Source organism: Diuraphis noxia, unplaced genomic scaffold, assembly GCF_037042655.1.
Source record: "Diuraphis noxia isolate RWA-SAM2 unplaced genomic scaffold, SU_Dnox_SAM2 contig0001, whole genome shotgun sequence".
NCBI classification, from domain to species: domain Eukaryota; kingdom Metazoa; phylum Arthropoda; class Insecta; order Hemiptera; family Aphididae; genus Diuraphis; species Diuraphis noxia.
Window position 1 is genome coordinate 46515788 of NW_028301711.1, and position 26602 is coordinate 46542389.

Below are 26602 nucleotides of genomic sequence, written 5' to 3' on the forward strand. Positions count from 1 at the left end.
TAAGCCAACCGTGCCCCGTGGACCCGTGGTGAAGATAGGAATGCCGGAGGTACCTGTTCTATAATGACAACCGCAGCCGCCGCGCTGACCGCTGACCAATGACCGTTGACCACCTAGTACTTAGTGGCGCAAACCTAACCTCATATTTTTGCATTGATACCACGTATATAGATACTATGGGTGCACAACGGCCTATATTGAATCACAGCGCTGAGCGGCGCCGAATTTTCTTATCAAACCTGACAAAAAGTCACATGACACATACAAACGCCCTACAGCCTGCCATTATTATAGCTGAACTCTTATACCATGTTACTATTGTATAATATTATGGTAATGGCTGTAGAGGGCGCTTGTATGTGACTTTTTGTTAGATTTGATAAGAACATTCACAGCCGCCATATCCGTGATCGTTGTGCAACCATAGATACTATACCCGTGGTTGATACCATGATCACTATTCACAATTCGTATTATTATCTACACACATTCGCTGTTTATCGTGTAGATCAATGTTATAATAATTAATATTATCATGGTGTTTGTGTACAGTGCTGCAGTGTATCATATTTTATCCACGTGAGAGATATTCCCGCGCAGACATTCCGACCACGTTACTGGTGTTTTCACTATTCCGCCGTTGTAGCTTGTACGAGTGCGTTATTTTTTTGGTAGGTACCTACTTCTTTTAGTCATATCGCGATTAATGATATTAATTTACAACTCTCCGCTGTTTTGAATTTTGACGTACGGATAATATAGTCGTAAACCGTTGGCGTGTTTAAATGTTTTTACGTTTTGTATTTATTAGGGAAAGAGCAAGTGATGAATTCTAAAAACACTGGGTCTATGGACAAATCAGGTACTAACGTTTATAATTTTATATTTCAATAATAAACATGTCGTGTATACCATTCCGTTCTTACTGTCCATATAGTTGTAGTTCAAGATAAGCAATCGAATGAAAATGGCACTCCAAAAACTGTTGATAAAAATGGAGCCAAAAGTAAAAAACGTAGAACGTATTTACGTGACAAAAAAGCTCCAAAACCTCCACTTAGTGGTAATTAATTTATACGATTTTATATAGTTTTAAAATAATGTATTATTCCAGAGTATTAAAATTAAATTCTTTGTTCATCTATATTTACAGGATACATAAGATTTTTAAATAATAGACGTCAACAATTTTGTTCTCAAAATTCCAATTTACCATTTTCTGAAATAACCAAAATACTAGCTACTGAATGGAACCAAATGCCAGCAGATAAAAAAAAAGTAATTTCTACATAATAATTTATTATCGACTTTAATGTATTGATCATTAATAAATGCATATATTAAACATTATCAACAATTTTACATATTATTCTTTTATTGTTTTTAGCCATACCTTTTAGCCGCTGAACAAGAACGAGTAAAATATGTTGAAGAACTTGAGGCTTATAAAAAGACTGATGCATACAGAAATTTTATGAAGTTAAAATCAAACAGAGCTAAATATGATATACCTATCAAAAAAGTTAGTTGAAATATTTTACTACACATATGATTTTTATATAAAGTTTATATTATGTTAAAATGTCCTATATAATATTATACAAGAAAGTTTTAATTATTATTCTGTTGCGTCAATTCTCTACTGTAAACATAAATATTAAAGATTGATTACACCAGTAATTTAATGATACCAAATTTAAAAAAAAAAAATTCTTATTATTTTTTTTTACTGTTTTAAATATTAAATAAATATAATTTTATGAAAAATATATATTGTAAATTAAGATTATTATAAAATTACAAACTCAGTATATATGTTTTTATTTTATTTAGGAACAAAAATTAAAAGAAGAAAAATCTTCCAATGATACCAAATTCAAAAAGGTAATGTTTTATTTATATTTGAAGTTTGAATAAATATTGTTGCATGAAAAAAAATTTATTACAGATGAAGATGTTATTAAACTACAAATTAGTTGTTAATAACTATTAATTATCTATGAATTTATTCTATTATATGATAGATTAAGAGGACGCTACATATCCATTTGTTGTCCATGTCTTGCAAGTGCATAACATGGCAAAATTACGCTCAGCAGATCACATTTAGCTCTGTTAGTTTAAAAATTAGAGTGAATTGACCTATTATGGAACTTGATTTTATAAACATCTTTGTTTGTATTTGGGTTTTTACGATAGTTCAATTTTATAAGCAAGTCATGCATATATAAAAAAAGTCTAAATTTAAAATACTCTTAATTTACTTAAAAACTAAGTTATTGTAAAAAAAAACCTTCATACAAACACAGACCATCAAGTTTCACAATAGGTTAATGTACTCTAATTTTTAAATTAACAAAGCTCAATGTTATCTGCTAAGTGTAAAATTGCTATTTTCAGACTTGTAAGATAGATGCAACAAGTATGTGTGTAGCATCCTCTTAAGATAATCATATAATTACAAATTCATTTTTTTAAATTATCATATTTTTCGTGTTTTTATTTTATTTAGGATCAAGGATTTAAAAGAGAAAATCCATCTACATCAAGTAGTGGTGTAAGTATAAGAATTCAATCCAATTATTAATTCTTATTAATTATCTATGTATTTATTTTGTTTAGGATCAAGGATTCAAAAAAGAAAAACCATCTACATCAAGCATTGGCGTAAGTATAAGAATTGAATCCAATAATTAATTCTTATTAATTATCTATATATCTATTTTGTTTAGGATCAAGGATTTAGAAAAGAAAAACCATCTACATCAAGCAGTGGCGTAAGTATAAGAATTGAATCCAATCATTAATTCTTATTAATTATCTATATATCTATTTTGTTTAGGATCAAGGATTTAGAAAAGAAAAACCATCTACATCAAGCAGTGGCGTAAGTATAAGAATTGAATCCAATCATTAATTCTTATTAATTACCTATATATCTATTTTGTTTAGGATCAAGGATTTAGAAAAGAAAAACCATCTACATCAAGCAGTGGCGTAAGTATAAGAATTTAATCCAATCATTAATTCTTATTAATTATTTATATATCTATTTTGTTTAGGATCAAGGATTTAGAAAAGAAAAACCATCTACATCAAGCAGTGGCGTAAGTATAAGAATTGAACCCAATCATTAATTCTTATTAATTATCTATATATCTATTTTGTTTAGGATCAAGGATTTAGAAAAGAAAAACCATCTACATCAAGCCGTGGCGTAAGTATAAGAATTGAATACAATCATTAATTCTTATTAATTATCTATATATCTATTTTGTTTAGGATCAAGGATTTAGAAAAGAAAAACCATCTACATCAAGCAGTGGCGTAAGTATAAGAATTGAATCCAATCATTAATTCTTATTAATTATCTATATATCTATTTTGTTTAGGATCAAGGATTTAGAAAAGAAAAACCATCTACATCAAGCAGTGGCGTAAGTATAAAAATACCACTATATGTAAAACTTAAGGGTCCCTTTTTTAATGTAAAATATAAAACTTGGTGAATTTCCTTAATACATTTTATGTTTTATTAAATAATTAAAAATAAAAATATGTAGATACATAATTTATTAACAAATAACAGTTATATCATCTAACAGTTGAAATTTTAACTATGAGCTTATGAGCCGATTGCTGGACTATTGATTTTCTAAAAAATAAGTGGTTAATTTAACCTCATTTATATATTTGTTACGGGCAAAGTGGAAAATTCGGAAAATGCATACAATGTCCGAAGTATATTGGGCAATGTAAATTGTTAAGTATTTATACAAAATAATCTGCATAATATATTATGTTTAATCATCAAATGATAAATTAGCTTAAATTATACATTTAAAATATTGTGAAGTACATTTATTCTAACTTCTAACTTATTAATTCGCCGTATTTTAATTTGGTTAAATACACATTATTCACATTTTTTTCATGAAACACGATATTCAATTTCGCATTAAATTTTTCCATTTTAAATAAAATGTAGAAAATAAATAAATGTTTGTTTAAGCACTATCGGGATATATAGTGCATTCACAAAATGTCATTAGTATTTAACCAAAGGATAGACATAGCATATAACTATTTATAATTTATAAGAAAAAAAATTGTATATAAAAATTATTTGATAAAACATAATATTAATATATTATATTATGCAATATTAATAATTTGCAATAAAAAAATAATATATTATGGAGTAATAAATAGTATAGTTAGTAAAAAAAATATTAAAATTATTTGAAATAAATTAGTATAAATAAAAATAATAATAATATAAAAATTAATTAATTATGATATATATGATGATAATTGATTATATAGTGTGTTTAATCATAGAATAGACGTAGCATTTATAAATTTATAATGATTATTCATTATTTTGGTAATTGTTAGAATAAATATACTTCACAATATTTTAAATGTATAATTTTAGCTAATTTATCATTTGATGATTAAACATAATATATTATGCAGATTATTTTGTATAAATAATTAACAATTTACATTGTCCTATACCTCATGTACCTATTCCCCATATACCTCGAACATTGTATACATTGTCCGAATTATTTTCCACTTTGCCCGTAACATATGTATTATATATATATATATATACACAATATGCAAACACTGATTCAAATAGTACTCATAAAATAATGAAGAAGATATTAATTTTATTGATTATTATTATCTGTTTTTTTTTTTTTAAACACAAGTTTTTTTGTTACTGACAAAGATAACAGTATTCTAGAAAGGCAAAAAGACTCCCTAAATTCTGGATCCTAACTAACCATCCAATGATATCAAACTAAAAAAAGAATTCTATTTTGTATTTTTTGTTGTATTGGAATTTTGGATAAAGATAACTGCATGAAAAATATATATTACAGGCCTTGAATTTTGTAGAATAGCAAATTGATTGGTATTAATTATTAATTATATATGTATTTATTCTATTTAGGATCAAGAGTTTAAAAAGGGAAACCTATCTATATCTAGTGATAATAATAAAGTTCATGACATAACTATATTTACTGAAGAATTCTTAAACTTCAATAAAGGTTGGTATTTATTTTATTTTTATGTAATTATAATAATTATTATTATTTATATATATATATATATTATATATAGCTAGAGATGTTGAACTAAGGAACTTTCGTAAAAAGGTAACAGATCAAAAACAAGAAGTATGTGTTTTAGAAAAACATATTGAAAATATTGAAAATTTTAGTACAAGATTAGTGGCTCACAATGAACAACTCAATGCTGAATGTTCAAAGTATGAACAGTATTTAATTAAATTACGATCTAAACTTCTGGATGCATTTGTTAATGCTGAATTCCCAGGTAAATATTTCAAAGTAATTAAACAAATTGATTTATTACATTTTTTAAAGTTAATAGTTATCTAATGAATAATAATCAAATTAAATTTCCAATCTTAAAATTATTGATGAATGACAAATTTTTAGTTTGTCTTGTCACTTGAGCAAAATTAATAATGATTAGGAATTTTTATAGGATTGGCTGTTTTAAATTCCAACTATCTATATTTTAACACTTCTATAGTGTAACGAGCTGTGACTTTATCTATATTTACTTATGAGTCCCTGGTAGTAATATCATAATAATAGTGCTGGAGAGCAACAGCGTAGTGCCAATAATAATAATAATAATAATAATACATATGACATTATATAAATCACTACTCATTTGAATATTCCTTAAAGTAGGTCACACAGGAATTGTGTGTTTTATGTAAACGGATATCACACTATAAATAATTGTGTAAGGGACATCCGGTTGAGTCACGCGCGCCATGTATGACCATGGGATTTGCGTAACATGGATATGATTACTGGAGTAGGGACTAGGGATTCTCTATGAGAGGAGCTCTTCAGTGATACGATAGTCAGACGAACTTACCAACAACTAGCAACTGGAAGCTAAATACACTAGAAATCACATATCGTTATTGCCATTAATAAATTAATTGAACTTAGTCATTTTTTCCATATTATTAAATATTGGACTTATAATAAATAAAATATTACTCAAAAACATCAAGTGTTGATTATTCCATTAAGTTTCTTGATGATCCTAGAAGGGCTCACTACAATAGTTAAGTTAGTTTTCTTTATAAGATATACATATAATTATGTTGACGTCCTTATAATTAATAATAGTCAGTGTCGTGCCTAGCATAATCAGCGCCCAGTGCCAAGAATCATTTCTAGCGCCCCCACCCCCTCTACCAAATATTTTTATACATATAAAAACATTAGGGAAGAGCCGGAGATAGAATCGTCAGATTTACCTTATTTTTCACATTAAACATTTTTATCGACATGTACATTGTACAAACACTTCTAAAGATGATAATTAAACAGGAAGAGAGCCTTTTTTGAATATTATTGACAAATGCAATAGTATTCATAATTATTATACATTTTATTTGAACTAAGAAATTCACCAAATCTGTATATATAATATAATAATTATCACTTATAAGTAGAGACCGGATTTATATGCACTTAAAACCATAGAAATAAGATGTTTCTATGCTCTATAATTTCATCAAAATATTCTTTAATATGCAAAAATATTCTTTTTCGTAAAAATGTATTGATTACTGATAAAATAAATAACAGTAATAGTTTACAAAATGTATAAGATAGATAAATTAATCCTAATTGTTAAAAAATATTCAAACAGTCATAATTTAACCTATAATATGATGATATACTAGTGTAACTATATGTTTAATTGTATTTTAGATGTGTGAGTTTACAACCAATAATAATTACAAGTTTTAAATAATAAAAACATAAATGTATTGTTGAATAACAGAATAATATTATGTATTAAAACAAATCAAAAAAAAAAAATAATTCAGGCTTATGAATTCAAAAAATAAAAATGTATTAGTAGTTGGTAATAGTAGTAATACACTTGAGATTTAACAATTATTAAAAATTAAAATGATTAATGAATTTGTAAAGATTATTTGATATCTGTATTCCGTGATATCAGTATATAACAGATAGAGATGTTAGCGTACTCTACGCACATGCGCAGAAGTATAGGACAATGAAGTGTGCGGAACACGATCAGTGCTACCCACGTAGAACGCGGGAACTACTACCATAGAATACTATTCTATTGTACTATATTATTCTATGCAACTACCATGGTCCATCTATAAAAAGAAGATAAGAGAATATAGTATAGGAAATAATAATTATTATTATAATTGATTTTCTTATCAATTTTATGTTCTTTTCAATATTCCTTTCGTCAAGATAAATAATATGATACTACAATAAAAATTGTTTTGGATTTTTTTTTATAAACTATTAGATTTTTAATAAAATATTCAAATTAAACCCCAATATACCAATATATTCTTAAAACATGTTTTTTGCACAAAATATTCTCTAACCTTGAAATATTCTTTTTTATGCTCTAAAAACTTTTTTATATCAGATCATAGGTAAATGAATCGTCCAGAAAGCTTATCCAATCGGAGCTGCATACTCTCAGTAAAAAGATGTAAAAACATAAAAATCCGGTCTCTACTTATAAGTATGAAATAGTATAAACATGTTATAAGTATTAAAAATGTGTATTATTTTAATTCTTAGTATAATATTACTAAACTTTTGAATGGATTTATAGTAAATAATCTTAATAAAATACTATAATAATTAAGTTTTTAAAATATAATAAGTACTAGACTTGATTTTCATAAACTTATTTTTCGAGATTTGACCGATGCGAAGTTTTCAATAACATCATCAAAATTTATAGTCTATGTCATTTTATTTTCTATTGACAGTTTGACAGTATAGTAAGATTTGATAATCGTTCTTGAGTCATGTTTGAACGGAGATATGTTTTGATTTGTTTAAGTTTACTGAATGATCTTTCCCCAGATGCAACAGTTACAGAAAAAGTTAGTAATAGTCTGTAAGCGATAACTAAATTTGGATACACTGAGCTTAGTTCATATGTTTTTATGCCATTTAATGTGTCTAAATAAGTTGCCATTTTTAAATTAGGTATAATTGCTTCTCCTTGATGCTTAAAACATTAAATTTCATTCAGTAATTCACTATTCAGATCTGAACTATATTTTAAAACTAGATCAGCAGCGTGTTTATTAAGATCTTCAATTGACTTTCCTAATGAAAAATATACACTATGCCGTGAACACAATGTCTGAACACTATATATCATGGGTTCAAAATTAAATCGTACAATTCTTTCCACTCGTTCCAGTCGTTGTTATATGTTGCAGTCTATGTTATTAAATTAATTTTATTAAGTAACAATAATAATAATATATTATATATATCGCGATCAGCGACGTCGTCATTACGGGAAAAAAATAAATACTAACACTAAAAATAAATAAAAATATAAACACTATATTTGTCAACTGGTAGACAATCAAGGCAATGCTTATTATGTCGAAATAGTGTGTTCGACGAGAAAAAAGAATATGAATTAATATTGAGTATTTTAGTAATATATATTACTTAGATTATAAAAATGCTTTTGGCGCCCCTGTGGTCAATAGTGCCTGGTGCACACGCATCTCTTGCAACCCCCTAGGCACGGCCCTGATAATAGTTGTGGAACAAAATGCACATTAACTGGCTATCGGCTAATAACATTTCAAAAATGATACAAATATAAGTACAGAAATCACCAAGTTTTGATTATTAATAAGTCATTATTTAAATACATACCTTTAACACTTGGAAAATATATATAGGATGTATTGGATTGTGTTGGAAAAAAGAACATCTAGTGATTAGTATTTGTTACTATGCTCCTCAGCTCTTTTGCTCCATAAATTGAACATATCTTTTGAATTGCTTTGCAAAACCACTCCAGATAGGCCTAGACAGCAAAGTAAAAACCAATTTTTATTTGCAATTTTACTTACAAAACGTACATAATTGTGTCTGCCACATAACTATGTACAATAACAAAGTAATAAAACTTTGAATCTTCCGTATCATTAATACTACTTATTTCTGTACTTTTATTTTTACATATTTATAACTAGCATTAAGTTATTTTAGTTTTAAAAAAAATAGTGTCCAATAATGTACATTTATGTTACAGTATAAGATAGACTACACAGGGTTTATAACAAGGTGCGTTAGTGGTTTATGTGAAAACTTATTTTGGGGCACTAATATATTATCAATTTTGTCCAAATTATCCAACATCTAAAATAAACCATTATAATTTGCACTTAGTTATATAATAATTTATGTTTAATTAATGACTTAAATTAATTTTTCGGGACTACAAAATCTAGGTACTTAATACAATATTCATGATGTAAGAAATGAAGTTAAATACACAGCTTTAGTTTTACAATCGTAGTTTGAATCGTGAATTTAGAATCTATTATTCATGAGTTCATGACAAATTATTTAAAATGTATAAAATATTCAATTTTATACTTAAAGCTTAATAATTTAATACAAGGTTGAAGGTTTCATCATAAATGGTTCATACTAAAACCAAAAAAATGTATTAGTACAATTTTTTTGTAGATATTTTAAATTAAAATTTGGGTTGAAATAACAATTTTAGTTATTTTGCTGTAACTTACTCAAAAATATTTGTGTGAAATTGAAACTTAACACAAATATATCTTATCGTCTCTATTACCCAGCTGTATTTAAAGTAATCTATTCTACAAAATTAATTAAATTGTGCTATTATTTTTGATTCTAAGTAATGTAATGTATTGGTTTTATCATTAAATATAGGTAATAATCTTTTTCTGTAAATATTTGTGGGTAACAGTACTACAGTAGTACTATAAAGAAATAATGATATAGCTTTTTTAAATATTAGATTATTATTATTATACTATTTACTTATCCAGGTAAACGAGACAAGTTCCCCATTACCTACCTAATTCTGTCTCTGGATTTTTTTATTTTAATATTTAATATTAATATTCTATACGACTATTTAACTTTGTTTTTATTAACAATCTATAAAACAAAATACTCACTTTATCTAGGTCATCATAGAAAGAAAAATTCCATCTAAAATTTTAATAGCCGTTTCAATTGTGCAAAACTAATACCTAGTAAGTTGATAAATGTCAAAGGATTAGCTGCCTAAAGTTTCTTACTGCTATTTTTAGTATAACACTTCAACATAAACAAAATATAATGATATTATGTATAGTCATAAACACATTATATATCTTACCATCTAAGTGTTTATATTATTGGACATATTATAATATTAAGGTATTAGGTAAATATTAAAACATTTAATTTGATTGAAAATAACTATATAATATTCTATTTTATAAACAAATAATTTAAATTCTAAATAATCTTGTTTATTATTTTAATAATTTGAGCATATTTTTTCTTTATTTAGATAACACTGCACCACCTACTTACGAGAATATTGACGAATACATCATTAATTATTCCAGACATCAAACAGCTGGTACTGAAACTGATCCATCCTGGATTACATATTTCAAAAAAGCATTATCTAATTTAGACCCTTCTCAATGTTAATATAAAATATATTTAATTTTAGCAAAGTATAAGTCATATGTTTTCCAAAGGATTTTTTATATTTTTATTTTGTAATTAAATTTAAAAAAAAATTGCATTTAGCATAATTAATATGTACATATAAGTACCTTCAAAAATTATTTATCAGAGTGATTGTTGTTTTAAAACCAGTAACAATTTAAAGTCTTATGTATATTTTATTATTTTTAATGTAACACAAGCAGCATTAACTTAATATATCAATATATTTTCAACTATAAAAATTGAAAATAGTATGCATTTTTATTCACCAAAAGATAGTTTACTTATACATTTTCATGATTTTGACAACTTAGGTAAAAATTTTAACTTTAAATAATTATGAAAATATCAAGACTGTATTTTACATATTTTTAAAACAACAACAACTTGTGAGGAATGTAGTAAACACCTACAACATACCTATTACATTTTCAAGGTTTTTGACGTAGAATTAAAAATGTTATAAACATAATTATACTTATACTGGAAAAAGACAATCATTAGTTGATTGGTTAATAATTTAAAATACACGTGAAAAAGTTTTTATAAAATTTAACTGTTAAGTAAATAATTATTTTATTATTTATAGTTTCTTTTTGAAATAAAATAACAATTGATTTTTATTTTTTCTCACTTTGAAAAGTACTATCCTCGTTATAATTTCCTACCAGAAATTACCTACAAAAATAATGAGTAATTTTCATTGCTACCAAAGATGACGACACAAAAAATAAAGCACATTGTAAATCCCCAATGCATTTTAAAACAATTATTAACAATATAAATATTGAATGTCTTTAAGTAATCATACTAAGAAATTCAATAGTATATAATAGTCTTATGCTGTAAGATGCCTATAAGTAAGTAGAACAGGTGACCACTAGGTACTGATCTGGACAGGTTGCATATGGCATTTCGTGAAAATTAGTTGGGCTAATTTAAAATCTTAAGATTGTATTGAATTATAAGTAATATTATGTTATAACAATAATTATTATATTATCGTTGGTTTGAATTAGATCAATTACACTAGATACACTTAATTAAAGGGCCTGGTCCCATGTGTCCTTTATTAAGGGACAATATTTGGGCTATATACAATTTCATTGCCGCCGTCCATGGCATATGTATATAGTAAATATCAACAATAATGATTAGTGTGAGTGTATGCAGGTGCCTTGCTAGTACCTATCTAATATCTACACAAACGAGCACATGTCGACGGCAAAAAAATGAAGAGTAATTTTTTGTTCAAAACACGCTTTCACGCGTCAAAGAATTGACTAATTTAGTTAATTATTTTTTGTCAGAAAAGGATAATTTTCTTCAAGGCGTATTCGATTTTGATTTATAATTTTGTTGCCTAAAATAAAAATAATAAAAAATAACATGAAATCTTGTGAAAATCGGCCATATTCAAAATCGCATTATATGGTTTAGAGATAGAATTTTGAAAACTCGTTTTATAAGAAGTGTTTTTCTTTCAAGAAAAAAAATGTATCAAAATCGGATCATTCTACGAGATATGAGAAATTTTCCTGTGAAAAAAATTTGTTTCTGGGTTGTCTTCTGAAATGACATATGGTCACATTTTATTCATAATCCACTTGTATTAATTAAACTATTATGTGTAGTTGATTTTAGGGTAGGTCCATTTCAATGTCCCCCCCTAATTTTAAATTTGAACATCTGACCACGCCAATCGTTTGTACAGAAATGGTCTCAATCTTTGTGCACAAAAACTTCCAGCGTTAACTCTAAAACAAAATTGTGAGGGGCATTGAAACGGAACAAATTTTTAAATTCGATACATTTTGTATAAACCTAAATGTCGTTTATGTAATATGTAATAAGGTTTTACAATTACCAGGTAGTTGCCTAGAAATAATATATATTATATATTTAAATTTTTTGTTGTATGAAATATATAATATGTTTTAACTTTTAAATATTCCTCCATGCTCCAGTCGGGTCAGTTATTATGCCAGTTTGGCTTAATTATGATTGTTGGAGGGAGGAGGTTGTCGTATCCGTCTTAAAATTTTTTTCTCATGGACCATATTTAAGTAATTAAGTAGTTTTTTTTTTTTTTAATTATCCGGCGGCAACTAAGGCCATTGGGAAGGGGGTAGTACTGTAGGTTGGTTTTACACGTGGGTGAGAGTTTTTGGCAGAATTTCAATTGGGGCACCCGTCGGTTTCTGCCATGCCCCGGAGTGGGGGATGGCGGCACTTGTTCTCCGGACACCGTGACTTGCCCGGAGAAAAATGCCGCCCGATGGTCGAGGATCGAACCGGGTCCGGCTGAGCCATAGCCGACGCGGTAGACCACTAGGCCACCTCGTCACCCTAATTAAGTAGTATAGTACTATAATACCTACTATATTTAATTATGAATATTTATAACCTTTTGTTCTTTTGAAGTTGCAATTTTGAGTATTTTACGGATATGCAGATTATTTCACAAATCTACTCGGAGATAAATAAATTTTAAAACTTTATTAAATAGTACGAAATTATTTATTTTTATGTGTGCAATCTGTGCAAACTATTTTCTGCGTACGTCACTGATAATCACCCTATATTTCGTCCAGCCACGTGGCCAACTCTCCGCGACACAGAATTAATGTCACCACTGCTTCTCTCGCCATAGGAAGTTCAACAACTCACTCACGACGCAAGTCAACCAGTATCTTGGCGATTAAATACACTAAACCGTTCAAGTCCGCCGGAATGATCGACCGTGTTTTTCAGAAAAATCAAATTCCCTGCAATCATACAATGGTGTCACTGTATCAGTTATACGTTATTATATGTGACAATTTCGAGCACAACCTGACCCACGTCATTAATTTGCTATTAAGTGCGGATTTTACTCACTGTTCTAACCCATAATTATAATTGTGATACAAGTGCATTATATTTACGTATTCAATACATCATACGTTCACCATGGAATTCAATCATTATAATATAATTTTAAAATTAGATATAAAAATAATAAATTAAAGTAATAAAATTAAAAATTCAGAAATTAGACATAATACATCAAATCTACAATTACATATGCATTAATATTGTATTGCATGCACTGTCAAGCTCTAACTCAGAGTTGAAATAAAAATAGAACAGTTGAACCTTGAAGAAAAACTACTAGTTTTAACTTAATCATTTGTGGAACTTTGAGCGCAAAAATAATAAATATAATCCGACCGATCTCAAGTCGATTTCATACAAAATCCACATGTATTTTCAAAAATCTTATAATTTTGATACAATGATCAGACTGAATAAAATGTTGAAGTTAAATGGGTAGATTTGACGGAAAAATTGGCCAGTGTTAAATAGCTAAATAGCTGCCTGCAGTCGGTTTTTTTTTAAAGGAAATTAACATAGGCAATTTAATAGGCATGGCCGTTTTCGACAAAAATCGTTCCCTTCCCTTTTCAGCCGATTCACTTGTCAACCAAACCAAAAAGTTTAGTATCTACTTTCTTTTATAAATATCGAAAGTTATCAATGCTATTAACTATAAATTTTATAAATTTTAAAGGTATAGCTAATAATGTAATATAATAGGTACCTAAAATAATAATAATAACACTATATATTTGTTGTCAATAATTATTTGATTAATATATTCTACAGTTATTAAAGACAATATGTTCATATTATATCTACAATTATAGGAAGGAAACTACATTTTGTATACATGATATAAAAATTTTTAAAAATATAAGTTATATAAAATGTCCTTATTTGTGTATCTATTTATTATTAATCAAATAATCAATAACAATAATTATTGTAATAGTTTTAATACATTTCTAAATACAGTGAAAACTCTCTATAACGAAACTGAAGGGACCATGTGATTTCTTTCGTTGTTGAGAGTGTTCGTAATAAAGAGTAATTAAAAGGTTTTAAATCAAACCAACCATTATAAGTTAACTTAATTTATTTACGCGATATAGAGTTTTTTGTTGTAAAGAGTTTCGTTATAAAGAGTTTTGACTGTAAATAAAATAAAGTAAATATACAATTTTTGGTTCTGATCGAAAAAAACCTCGCCTAATTTAACATGATGACATTACAGTGAACTGTAAGTATAAGTGTGTGCAAAATAAACGCATATAAATGTGTATGTGTGTCTACTGTATAATCGTTAAATATGACAATAAAAGCCTATAAAAATATTTCATAAAAAGAGCAATAAGCGAACATCAGTGATCAGTAACCCGGTAGCAGTGGCACAAGTGAAGTTATAAGGGACTTAGACCCCAAAAATACCCTTCATAAATTTAGATATAAGCTACATATGTTATTTTAAATTAATAGTTTTTTTTAGGCAGTAGCCCCCCAGAATTTTAACCACAATTGCACCTATGCCAAGTTAGTAAGTCTGTCATTATTTATATTTTTCATCAACTAACATCTGTACGTTCAAACATTGACAATGATATGAAATTAGGTAAACTTTTTTCAATTTACAAAGTAGTAGCTATTAGACCAAAAAGCCAAAAAAAAAAAAACTGAAGAAATTTGTTTTAACGGATTTATGAAATTAACAAGTTAAGTAGATTATTATAGAAGTGATTTTGAATAGGTATCTATTTTTTCAGACTTGATATCGATGAATATGAATATGATTTTTTTTTCTGAGCAGAGCGATTAATGTATTGAACTATTGAAGCACCTAATGACTAGCATTCATCGTAATAAAAAACAAAGATTTATTGAAAAAAGAATTCAAGCAGCCTTTGAATATGCGAAGGGAGCTTTAATCCCCTCTAAAATTATTTATTTATACACTAATGATCATTTTTTAATGATAAAAACTATTTTAAAATGTCATTTTTTTGCACATAAATTAATGTTTTCCCCACTGATGACGAACCTTGTAGAATTTCCCACTTAAATAAAATGCACCTACATATTATGTATACACCAATTTACATGTATACACCTATTGTCATGCCTGTGTTTTTGTTTAATTATGAATACCTATATGTAGCAACATAATGATATGACAATTACCATAACTTGCATTATTGACCAGTAACCCAAGTATGAGATAGTTGAAAGCGAAGTGTATAAAAAGATTATACGACAAAATTATAAATTTTATTTATAATTTATAAAACATATTAAAAATTATACAGCCTTGAGGTTAATGATTTAATGGATGATGGTTTTGCGAACTACTCGATAAAGCACTTAAAATAAATATGAGTTGAATTGAGTATACTATATATTTATAATAATACTATATCGTATATATGTGTGTATAGAGTATACACTATACATAAAAGGCTTCAATAAAATACATATCGGCTTATGGATTAGGACGACCTCCCAACCATCCGGTTGTGACGTCGCGATCTCGAACTTGTGTGGCGTTATGCCGAGCTCGGGCTTCAGCCATTTTGGTCTTGCTAGACCGTCTAGGAGCGCAGCACTTAGGTTTTGTTGGTGGTGGGCAGCACGGTGCTGGCTCTTGTGAACAGTATGCTTCTGGCCCCAGTGGACAGAACAGTTCTGGTTTCCGTGGGCAGCAAGGTTCCGCCTTCTGGCACAGTTCCGATTTCGGTGAGATATATGATTCCGGTTCCGGTTTCGGTTTCTGTGAACAACATGGCTCTGACTCACGTGGAGAATACTGACTCGGCTCTGGCTCTCGTGGAGAATACTGGCTCGGCTCTTGGCGAGCTTCAGGCTTCCTACAAAGTTCTGGCGTCCGACAAGGTTCTGGCTCCTGACGCAGTAGCTGCTTCCGGAAAGATTTTGGCTTTCTACTAGGTTCCGGCTCTAGGTGCGGTACCGGTTCCTGGTACGCATCTAGATCCGGCTGCTGTAATTCCGGTTCAATTTCGATGGCCACACCGAATAGTTTGAACCGGAAGTTTTGAATCTCTTTCATGATGTTCCGCTCCAATTGCGGATCAATGGGGTAAGATTGCTCAGAGACAGAAGCGTTAGCCCAGTACTTGCACAGCTCGATCATAATGTGGTCCAGTAGCTCGGCACTGACTTCACATTGGGCTACGTTCAATGCCGTGAACGAACCACGCATCTTGCGCCGCATTTGCACCCAATCAGGGTTGTCGTCCGGGTCTGCAAGTGAAATTTCAACTACCTCCGCATCCACAAGCTCCCTCTCTTCGTTTGATGATAGATCCTTCTCGTAGTACTTTTCTACATTCTTGTGCAGCAGGTCAAATCGATCGCTAGCCTTGTTCGGGCTCCCGTGGTTTTCCGTTACCTGTTAATATGTATCAGATATATTAAATAACTAATATTATTATACCATATGATGATGAATAATTATGATGGGGACTATAATATAAAAGAAATTAATTTTCTTATAAAACTGTTCAAAACATATTGCTAAGTAATCTTATACATCTAATCGTGTTCATGTTTAGGCCACCACGCTTCTTCCAATTGCAATGATTTAATTAAATAATGAACAGAATTTCGACAAATTTTGGTCATCGTTTCCACCATAAACCTCGATTTTCATTTCCACCAAATCTATTTCTACCTATATTATTGAGCTGGAATTTGAGAACCCCTAGTCTGTCTGTAGTGCTATCGACCATCGATATAACTATGTCGATAAACTATTTAATATTGAAGATATCATAAGAAATTATTGATTTTAAACGTAGAAATACCTATATATTATAAAGAAATATAAATCTATTTAACCTATATCACGTGTAGTTCTGTGACCGGATCTGTGAGTACTGAAGTGGCAACATAATATTATTATTCAAATTTAATTTTTCGTACAAGTTAGTCAAAAACTCAAAACAAATATTTCACGATTTCGCTGTTTCATCAAAACTAGTACCGCAACTGTTTATGTTGATAACGACAATGTTTTAATCAGTACAACAAATATGTTAATAATGTATTTATTTTAATTTTTTTTTTCAATTTGGTATGTATTAATTACTTGTACTGTAGATCACATATGCAATGACCCATGTTCTATAATATCGATAGGCAATTAATGGCGACTGCTAGTAAACGAAAATCAGTAAATTCTATCAGTGAAAGACTTCAATAGAATAACAGTGTTTCGAACTTTACGGTCAATGATGTTTCAGCTATTCGTAAATCTATATATCGAGCACGAAAGCATTCATTTCCGATTAATCCTTCATGATTAAATGAGTTCCATTCTGCAATAGATAACACTGACACATCTACCTCAAATGGAGAAGAATCTGTGTTAAAATGCCCAAGAAACAAGTATAATTATATTTTCGTGTGAAACAAATTTAAATTTTCTCTACGAATCACATACAATTTTTTGTTGACGGAATGTTTGAATATTGTCCAAAATATTTTTGCCAGTTATTTACCATTTATGGCTTAAAGAACAATTTTTACATACCTCTAGTTTTTTTGTTTATTGAAGAATAAAAACTCTAAAACTTATACACAAGTTTTTAAAATTTTGAGTTTGAATTTTTTAAAATTCAAAATAAATGTTATGAAAAAAATTTGACTTTTAATCCAAAAAAATGTAACAGTCGATTTCGAGATTATTTAGAATTTATTTCAGAATTCTATATCAACTATTTAACCTTAAACTAATCTTACTGGCTGCCATTTTCATTTAACACAAGTGTGGTATTGTAAAATTCCAGAGTTGGTACAGAATATAAAAAAACGAGTGGCTAAGGGCTACATTTAGATTAACATTTTTAGATCCTCAAAAAGTTTTAAATTCATTTGTAAAGATTTTATGTCTAAAATACCAGAAAAGTTAGTACCTACTATAAATACTAGCTATACTCGTTCTCCAACCATAATTCAGACAGGTAAGCAGAAATAGATTGGTGGAAAATAAAATCGAACCTTTTTTCGTTTTGGCGTAAAAGAAAATCGAGTTTATTAACGGAAACGACTGACGCCCCATTCCTCGGGGGTGTATTTAAGATTTAGGGAAAACAAAATTTAGGTTAAGAGGACATCACACACGCATTATGTGTTGTTTCCGTCTTACATGTGCGTAACATAGCAATTTTTTCTCTCAGCAGTTCCAATTTAGTTCCGTTAGTTTAAAATTTAAAGAGATTTGACCTTTAATAAAAATTAAAGGTAAAATTATTATCTAGATTACCACAGAGGCTTTTTAAAATATTTTAATTTTAAAGCAAATTATGAGTATTTCAAGATATACAAACAATTCACAACTTTAAAGATATTCATAACACGCTTTAAAATTATAATAAAATGTCTCTTTGATAACCAAAGTAATAATGTTATCTTTAATTTTCATAAGAGGTCAATTCACTTTAAATTTTAAATTAACGGAGCTAAATTGAACTGCTGAGAGTAAAATTTGCTACATTGCGCACTTGTAAGTCTGAAACAACACATGCGGGTGTGGCGTCCTCTTAACCTTGTCCTAGGGTCTCGTACAAAAAATAAATCAACTATCTACATCATAGTTTATAATAATATTCTATTAAATGAACTAAAAATGTTGTCACACCTACACTGGAAGTTTCCGATGACGCTTGAAGGGAAAACATGTGAAGACCCATCGCCCATAGTACCAGACGATTAACTCAAAATCACCAAAAGCGCTGGTCTTATCTCCTATAAAACTGGAATCTATAATACAATCCTTACAAAATTTAAATTTTTAGTTATATCCTAATATATTTTATGCCCAACGCATATGTCCCTTGCATGACACGCGTAAACATTTTTTCGTACGTGAAATTATTTTCGTAGAATAGTCTAGTAGACTCTACTCGTTGCATAAATCCCTATCTTATTTTTGTAGTGATCGATGAACACAGAGGCAAAACAAAAAATTATAAATGTGGTACATATGGGAAAAATATAAATGTCAGTCTTGGATGACGGACCCGTGACTGAAATTTGATGATATTATTTTGTAGTAATAAAAACAAGAAAATTTCATCGAATAATATTACTATTGGTATACAACATAACCATTTCGATGAACCTAAATAATATTATAATTCCGGAAGCCAGTGTCAAAAGTTTGAATAGTTTATAAAAAATGTTATCCCTTAGCCATTACCACTGAAATACTGGAGAAAAGCCACCAGCCAAACCCATCAACATTATAATAATTTAATTAAATAGCCAACTATAAAAAATAATGGTAAATAAAAATAACAACAAAATATATAATAATAATGTGTGTTCCAGATCTAAGTCCCTTAGAAGGCTGGAATACAACTATTTACTTGTATCGGAGATCCTTAAAAAAAGTTAAATTGTGTCATAATATTATGATGCATTAATTCAATTTTTTTTTGTTTGATGAAAGTGAAAAGATGGATTCAAAAAATAAAAAATTCAACTAAATACCGGTTGAGTTATGATTTTTTTTTTTAAATCTAGTCACGAGTAGGGATAAAGAAATATTTTTACTTTACAATAATTATTCATTATTCTTAATAACTAAAATTATTAAATCTAGGACATCAACCTGAGGTGCCTAAAATAATGACAGCCTCATTGAAGCACCGGTTCGTTTCACCCTACCCCCAATCCATGCGCCACCACCAAATCAAGTGCTGATATTGAACTGTACCTCAGCGGCACTTCCGTCGTGTACGTCCATCAAGTCGGCGTTTGGATTGCACTTGCCGGTGTCATACAACACGTTCCGGTTCAGCTGATCCAGCTGTCTCTCGTGCTGTTCCCGGTGTCTAAGCACTTCAGACCAGACGGCCAGTCTGACCTCCTCGTCGCCGGCCAGCCACTCGTCCCAGGCATCCCAGTAATCGGCCGCATGGTTGCACTGGTAGTATAGCGCGGACCACTCGTTGACCACGGTCGGGAACCACGGTTGGTCGTAGTGTTGGCCCAATGCCCGGAAGAGGCCCTCTGCCACAGTCTTGGTCGACTGCCACTCGACTGAGTCCTCGAAACGAGGTCCGGAGCTTGTCTCTGGCTCTAGGTCATCGACTTCTTCTTCACGTCCGCTACGCCTGCCGGGCCTGAGAGCGGCGCTCTTGTTTGGGCCCGTTTTGCACCCTTTTTCATGCAACGACTGATCGTCGCCCGGACACGGCAGCTGTTTCCTTTTCTTCAGTGGCATAAGAAACGTTTCTTCGCCGTCTGAAGCCCAACAGGTCATGATGGATCAATGTCGATGACTGATCTATACGACGACGGTGATGATGTTAATGCAGACGATAATGATGGTAGTGATGGCGAGTCTCAGCCGACGGATTAACAACTTATCGTATCGATGTCGCCGTAGACTATGTGTTTTTATACAGCTATGATAGATGTGTTAGTTTTCGTGTCAGTTTTGAGTTGTGTTGTGTATATAGCTGCACTCGCCCGTCGTCGATTTACTTCGAGGAGCTTGAATTTTTTACCCGTTAAGGTATATTTTATAAGTGTAATATATCGAAATAACATGAGTTGTACAGTGTTTATGTGAACGAAATTCTGTTTAGTTTGGTTGTTTTTGTTTGTCCAATAACCGCACGACGATGACAGAGTAAATATTATCTGCATCGCCGTGGCTACTATTGGACGTGCATTATTGTACAGGGCGTTCCACAAAGAATGAACTGATTTTGAATTTTATAATATAATACAGGTAAAAGATATTATCTTCCAATCCCCCCTCCAATCACTGCCTATGTTACAACATCACACAGATCGCAGATTAATAATTCTTATTCATAATTTATATTTAATTAAATTTAACGTAACTGTTAACATACGTAGTTACCATAAAATGCATAAATTATTTATAATTTATATTATAATAAAAAATAAAATTTATTCACTAAATTAAACTAGGTATATTAAGACTTCTTAATGTTTCTGGATATTTGAACACTGTGGTTTATACAGATGACAGATCCATCTATCAATCTTCTGGATTTAAAACCAAAAGCATGTGATATTTTAAATGAGAACTAAAGCAAGCACGATCGGAGCAATTGAATTGGCTCCCCAATACAGGTAGTCAATATTTTACCCTTACTAAGTACCTTTGAATTGGCTCCCAAGAATTTACTGTTGAATTAGCTCCCTACCGTTTTTTTTTTTAAAATGTATTGATTGCCAATATGTTAGTAATTTAAAGTACGTATAATTCGTAATTCGTTACACAAAATTATATTAAAAAATGTAAAAAAACAGAAAATATTTTACCAAAGTGCGTCATTATAAAATTTATGTATATTATATAAATTAAAAATTAAAAAAACAGACAGTATTTTAGCAAAGTGCGTCATTATAAAATGTATACATAAAAATCAATAAGTTAAACAAAAATATTATATTAGACTATTTTTCGGGGTCTATACTTATAATAATTTTTGTATCAGATTGAGTACTATATAATATATATAAAAAGTTGAATATATTTGAATTTTACATCGTAAAAGTAAACGCCTATCATATGAGAATCCCTGGTTAAAAAATAATATTTAACAATTTAAATATACATTTTTCAGGAGCCAATTCAAGGATCGAATTTATATTTACCCAAAATTGGGAGCCAATTCAATGGTAGCCGATTCCCGAGACCTATTTTATGTATTAGTTGATTCCCGGGTTATTATTAGGTAATATGTACGAGTTGATTCCCAGGTCATTAAGAGATAGGTATGACTTGATTCCGTATTGTTGTATAATCTCATTACCTGCAGATACCAATTTATAAAAACAATATGATAGACATTTTTACCAAATTACCTAAAAAAAATTTAATTTTTTAGTAAATTACTAAATTTTTTGTATTTTTTTACTTAATTACTTAATGTTTTTAATGAATAATAAATACAATATGATATAATACAAATAATAATTAATAAATAAAAATTTAATGATTTTCAAAATATGAAAAAACTACAAAAAAACAACATTTTTGAGAAACTTGTCAGCCAACCTCCTCGTGGTGTTTCTTGGGTTACCTATACTAATAGGCTAAATATTTTACTAAACATTGAAAAAAATATATAATAACCCGGGAATCAATTCGTACATACCTCTTAATCGCCCGGGAATCAACTCAACGGTATCGGTGTAGTTAAAGAGGTACCCGCAATCAACTCGTACGCAGCCAATGCAAGACGGAAACTTTGACTGAACTTTGAAGTGACTTAAATGATGTGTATTTTTTATTATAATATTAATATTGCCGTTATCGATATAAATATATTTTATAGTTTTATACATTTAATTAATATAATAATTGCCGAAATATCATATTCTAAAAATTATGTTTAATCATTTCACTTATTTTATTATTTCCAGTGGTTATATAAATGAAAATTTCATTAAACACGAATCATGCATAAATTCAAATTTTGAAATACTCTAAAAAACTTTTGAAACGAACAATTTAAAAACAAAAATAATTGATCCGAATATGTAGAAAAAAATAGCGTTTCCATTAAAAAAAAATGTAAGTTGTATTGCGCTGGCGCACACCAAAAGAGTTAAAAATTCTAAATTTATTTGAAAATATGTATAGGGAGTACCCAAAAACCTCATGTCACGATTTTGACATGTAGGTACAATGAAGCTTGTGCTGGTTTTTAGTGAAAAGACAATTTCTGGTTGTAGCCAAGATAAATTGCCTTATTTTCATAATTAAAATTACCAATTTTTTGGTAAAATAACATAAATCATTACAATTTTGAATAACTTTTTAGGTGTAGGACGTAGGTACACATCAATTTGGGAGGTGAAACTAAAAATATATCATAATTTTTTTTCTCGTATGGTTAAGGAACACCCTAGTGTAGGTATAAAAAATAAACTATACTATTATTAAGTATATGTACACTGTAGAGTGTACACAACAACTAATAAGTATCAGCAACATTTTTAATTTAATAACTTATTTTAATTACTTATATTGAGGACAAGTGGACACACCTGTTTTACCATATTGTTGTTCTTAAAGTATTATATGACACTAATCCAATCGTTATAATAATATTAATCATCCAATTAGATGATTGAATATGGCGTTTGAATGATTATTATCTAACAACGTTTGCTTGATTTTTTTAAGGGGTAGGGCCGTAGGGGTATAAGGGACTCCGGGTTAGCGTTATCAAAAGTAAAAGTTTTAAAAAATTCAGACAGACACACACCTACAGTTATATCTTACGTTTTAATTAATCTTAAAAATAGATAATAAATAATAGTTAAATAGGAAAGTACTGCAAAATAATCGTGTGAGGGCTTACAATATTTCTATGTCAGTGATCCACCAAGCTCGTGCAAACGTGATAATATATAATATGTATTACGATGATGTTTAATATACGTCTCGTTATTATCGCGTTGTACGCTTATTATTATACATTTTTTTTTTCATCTGTACCCTTTCCCCTAGGTGCCTTCCCACCACTTGCAGTTTTCCAATATGGTGTGTACCTTCAACATACTGCACTCGCGAGTAACAATAAATAACTACAAAATTATTCCGTACACAATATGTGCACATGCAGTGTAACATACACGCGCACCGCGCGCGCGCACACACATTCACAGAACTTGTAGTAGTATAGACATCAGCGGGGGGGCGCCTATACAGCAGGTCGGACACGATCATATTTTTATTTTGTCCTCTGAAGTGTCGAAAATTCTATGTGTTCGATCGCCGTGGGTTATTTTTCGAGTGGTTTATTTATTATACATTTATCATGATGGTTTATTATTATTGTTATGTTATTATATTATACCAAACGTATATAATATACGCGGCTATTATTTTTCAATTTGATCCAATCCAACTCCCTCTGTGAGTGTAAAAAGTGTAAATATATGTACGAATTCGATGCATTCGCAATTGGCCGATAAGAAACGTGGGAAACGCTGTTTGGAAGTTGCAATATTATTATCGTTACAGTCACTCGCGGTACAAACACGTAAACATATTATAGGTAACTTATGTATAACTGTATAAGTAACCTATATAATGTGCTATTACATAATATTATAACTACAGAAAACGTGTGTCACCGTTTACGCGTAGTATGTAAGTATAATCGTATATAACTATATAAGACGTACGGTATATAATATTATTCTTTATATGAATGAAAACCGTGAATATACGAATTCAATATTAGATAAATCACACGTAAGATTATTATAGATAGGATATTATTATGGGTATTTACGGTATTGGGTATTGACAAATATTCATTTTCAAAATGGAAAAATACCATATCCCGGACATATAAATGTATTTCTAATTATGTATGTCTCAATGAATATTTTCAAAAAAATATTTCACATCCAAAAACAGAATAAACTTTTTTTTTGGCAACGCTGTTAAATTTAATCGGTTCCTTGGTATAATACAATTGTATATATACTTACTGTGTAAAATAAAAACTGTTTACATCATATTAGGTATTTAGATACACAATAATATTATGGGGTACCTACCCACAGAGAATAAATACATTTTAACATTTTATAAAAATATTTTTGATAAAGAATAACTGTCACAAAAATAATAAGCTTTTTAAGTTAAGCAATTAGCAATTTTAACAGTTAAAAACATGATAACAGAACGCTAAAAATATATTAATCGCATCAGAAATAAAAAAAACATACCTGTAATCAAATTCTAATATCTTTTACTAAGAAACAAGTTAGGAAAGCTTATTCTGCCAGCCTTCTAAAACTCTGGTTTCTAAACGTATTTCACGATAACTATACGCAATAAACTATAATATTGTGTACTAAAGATTTAAAAAATATTTATTCATCTATACAATCGTAATTATCAATAATCCTAACAATGTACATGTAACAGTGGAGTCATGTTTGTGGGGGATTGAAATATTTAACCCCCCCCCCCCCACACCTCTAACAAAATATTGGCTTATATAAAATCTCTAAGTACAAACCATTGTGAACCATGATGGGTAAATCTTCATAAGGTTATAACTTATAACTTTAGAATTAAGTCCGACTGACAAATTCTGATTACATCCCGAGTAGCATTTTGGGTGCACTGAATGTTTTTACCAATCAGTAATTCTATGGTTCAAGGCACGGTGAAAATCTGGTTCACTGCACTGTGTTTTTAGAAAAATGAATACCGAATTTTTACATGGGATGCACCGTCATTTAAGAGTGCAAATGTCGGTTTAAAACCAGTGTAATGGTGCAAATAAGTATCTAAATAATTGTGCATTTATAGTGAAATCGTCGGTGAAGTTACCGTGTTATTGTTAATTTTATAACTGTTAATTGTTCATGCTTTAGTCGGGTCAGTTACCGTTTTATAGTTAATTTAATAACCATTCATTTTCCGTGGTTTGGTTGGTTAAATTACGGTTTTATGGATCACTTTATAACCAATAAAAAAATTATACATTTTTAATAATACAAATAGACTTTTATTTATATATTAAAAATCAAACAAATGTCTCAATATAATTAACAATTCAATAAATATATATTGATAATAAAAAAAATCATAATAATTAATAATTCAACTAGTCTTTAGATGGTAAAATAAAAATTCAACAAATTCTTCAATATAATAAAAACTTAAAAACAAATGTTAATTAACTTTCATATCTCAGAAATAATTAAAAAAATTTAGTCATCATTATTTGCGGTTACTTTAGGTGCATGTCTTAAATAATTATCCATCACTGATGTGAATTTTTTTTGGTCTATAGGTGTCTTTAGAAATCCGGACAAAGATTCTATAAAAAGTAATATCAATTTCAATTAGTTTATTTATTATTAAATATAATATATAAGATAGTCATAGGCGTGTCCAGACCTTCTTTGCAGGACAGTTCTCTGCACAACGCAGTAGCATATCAGGGAGAACCGGTGAGGGGGAAACTGCCAACCCCCGCCAAAAAAAAAAAAAATAAAATAAAAAATTCTGTTAGGGTTTGGGGATATGACTCATGAATCATCCACATATTGAAAACCAAAAATTTAATATTAAATTGATAAAAAAAGGTTTATATTATTATGCA

At 29.3% G+C, this 26602-nt stretch overlaps 2 protein-coding genes across 24 annotated transcripts; one reads left to right on the top strand and one right to left on the bottom strand.

Annotated features, from left to right (window-relative positions):
- The first annotated feature begins 381 nt into the window (after positions 1–381).
- On the top strand, positions 382–11224 carry LOC107165905 (High mobility group protein 2). 23 transcript variants are annotated; one of them, XM_089216982.1, is made up of 18 exons: positions 382–671; positions 812–862; positions 938–1063; positions 1154–1278; positions 1388–1522; positions 1834–1884; positions 2513–2557; positions 2623–2667; positions 2733–2777; positions 2843–2887; positions 2953–2997; positions 3063–3107; positions 3173–3217; positions 3283–3327; positions 3393–3437; positions 4967–5066; positions 5140–5355; positions 10435–11224. In XM_089216982.1, exons 2-18 carry the CDS (start codon positions 826–828, stop codon positions 10578–10580), a joined length of 1341 nt encoding a protein of 446 aa, XP_089073108.1. In that variant the 5' UTR covers positions 382–671; positions 812–825; the 3' UTR covers positions 10581–11224. The 23 variants fall into 23 exon arrangements, with proteins under 23 accessions (XP_089073108.1, XP_089073107.1, XP_089073110.1 ...); XM_089216981.1 differs by having other exon boundaries at positions 383–862; XM_089216984.1 differs by lacking the exon at positions 3283–3327 and having other exon boundaries at positions 384–862.
- A 4695-nt stretch (positions 11225–15919) lies between these two features.
- Positions 15920–20742, bottom strand: LOC107165902 (uncharacterized). The gene is made up of 2 exons (XM_089230707.1): positions 20266–20742; positions 15920–16863 (listed from the first exon to the last, which is right to left on the bottom strand). Exons 1-2 carry the CDS (start codon positions 20740–20742, stop codon positions 15937–15939), a joined length of 1404 nt encoding a protein of 467 aa, XP_089086833.1. The 3' UTR covers positions 15920–15936.
- Between the last annotated feature and the right edge of the window lie 5860 nt (positions 20743–26602).

What these genes read in the sequence shown, in the direction of transcription:
- LOC107165905 (XM_089216982.1), top strand. Translation starts at nt 826, where the DNA reads ATGAATTCTAAAAACACTGGGTCTATGGACAAATCAG. An exon ending in CATCTACATCAAGCAGTGGC is followed by an intron (nt 2,778 to 2,842) that starts GTAAGTATAAGA and finishes TATTTTGTTTAG; the next exon opens with GATCAAGGATTTAGAAAAGA. An exon ending in CATCTACATCAAGCCGTGGC is followed by an intron (nt 3,218 to 3,282) that starts GTAAGTATAAGA and finishes TATTTTGTTTAG; the next exon opens with GATCAAGGATTTAGAAAAGA.
- LOC107165902 (XM_089230707.1), bottom strand. Translation starts at nt 20,742, where the DNA reads ATGACCTGTTGGGCTTCAGACGGCGAAGAAACGTTTCTTATGCCACTG. An exon ending in TGGATCAGCTGAACCGGAAC is followed by an intron (nt 16,864 to 20,265) that starts GTGTTGTATGAC and finishes ACATATTAACAG; the next exon opens with GTAACGGAAAACCACGGGAG.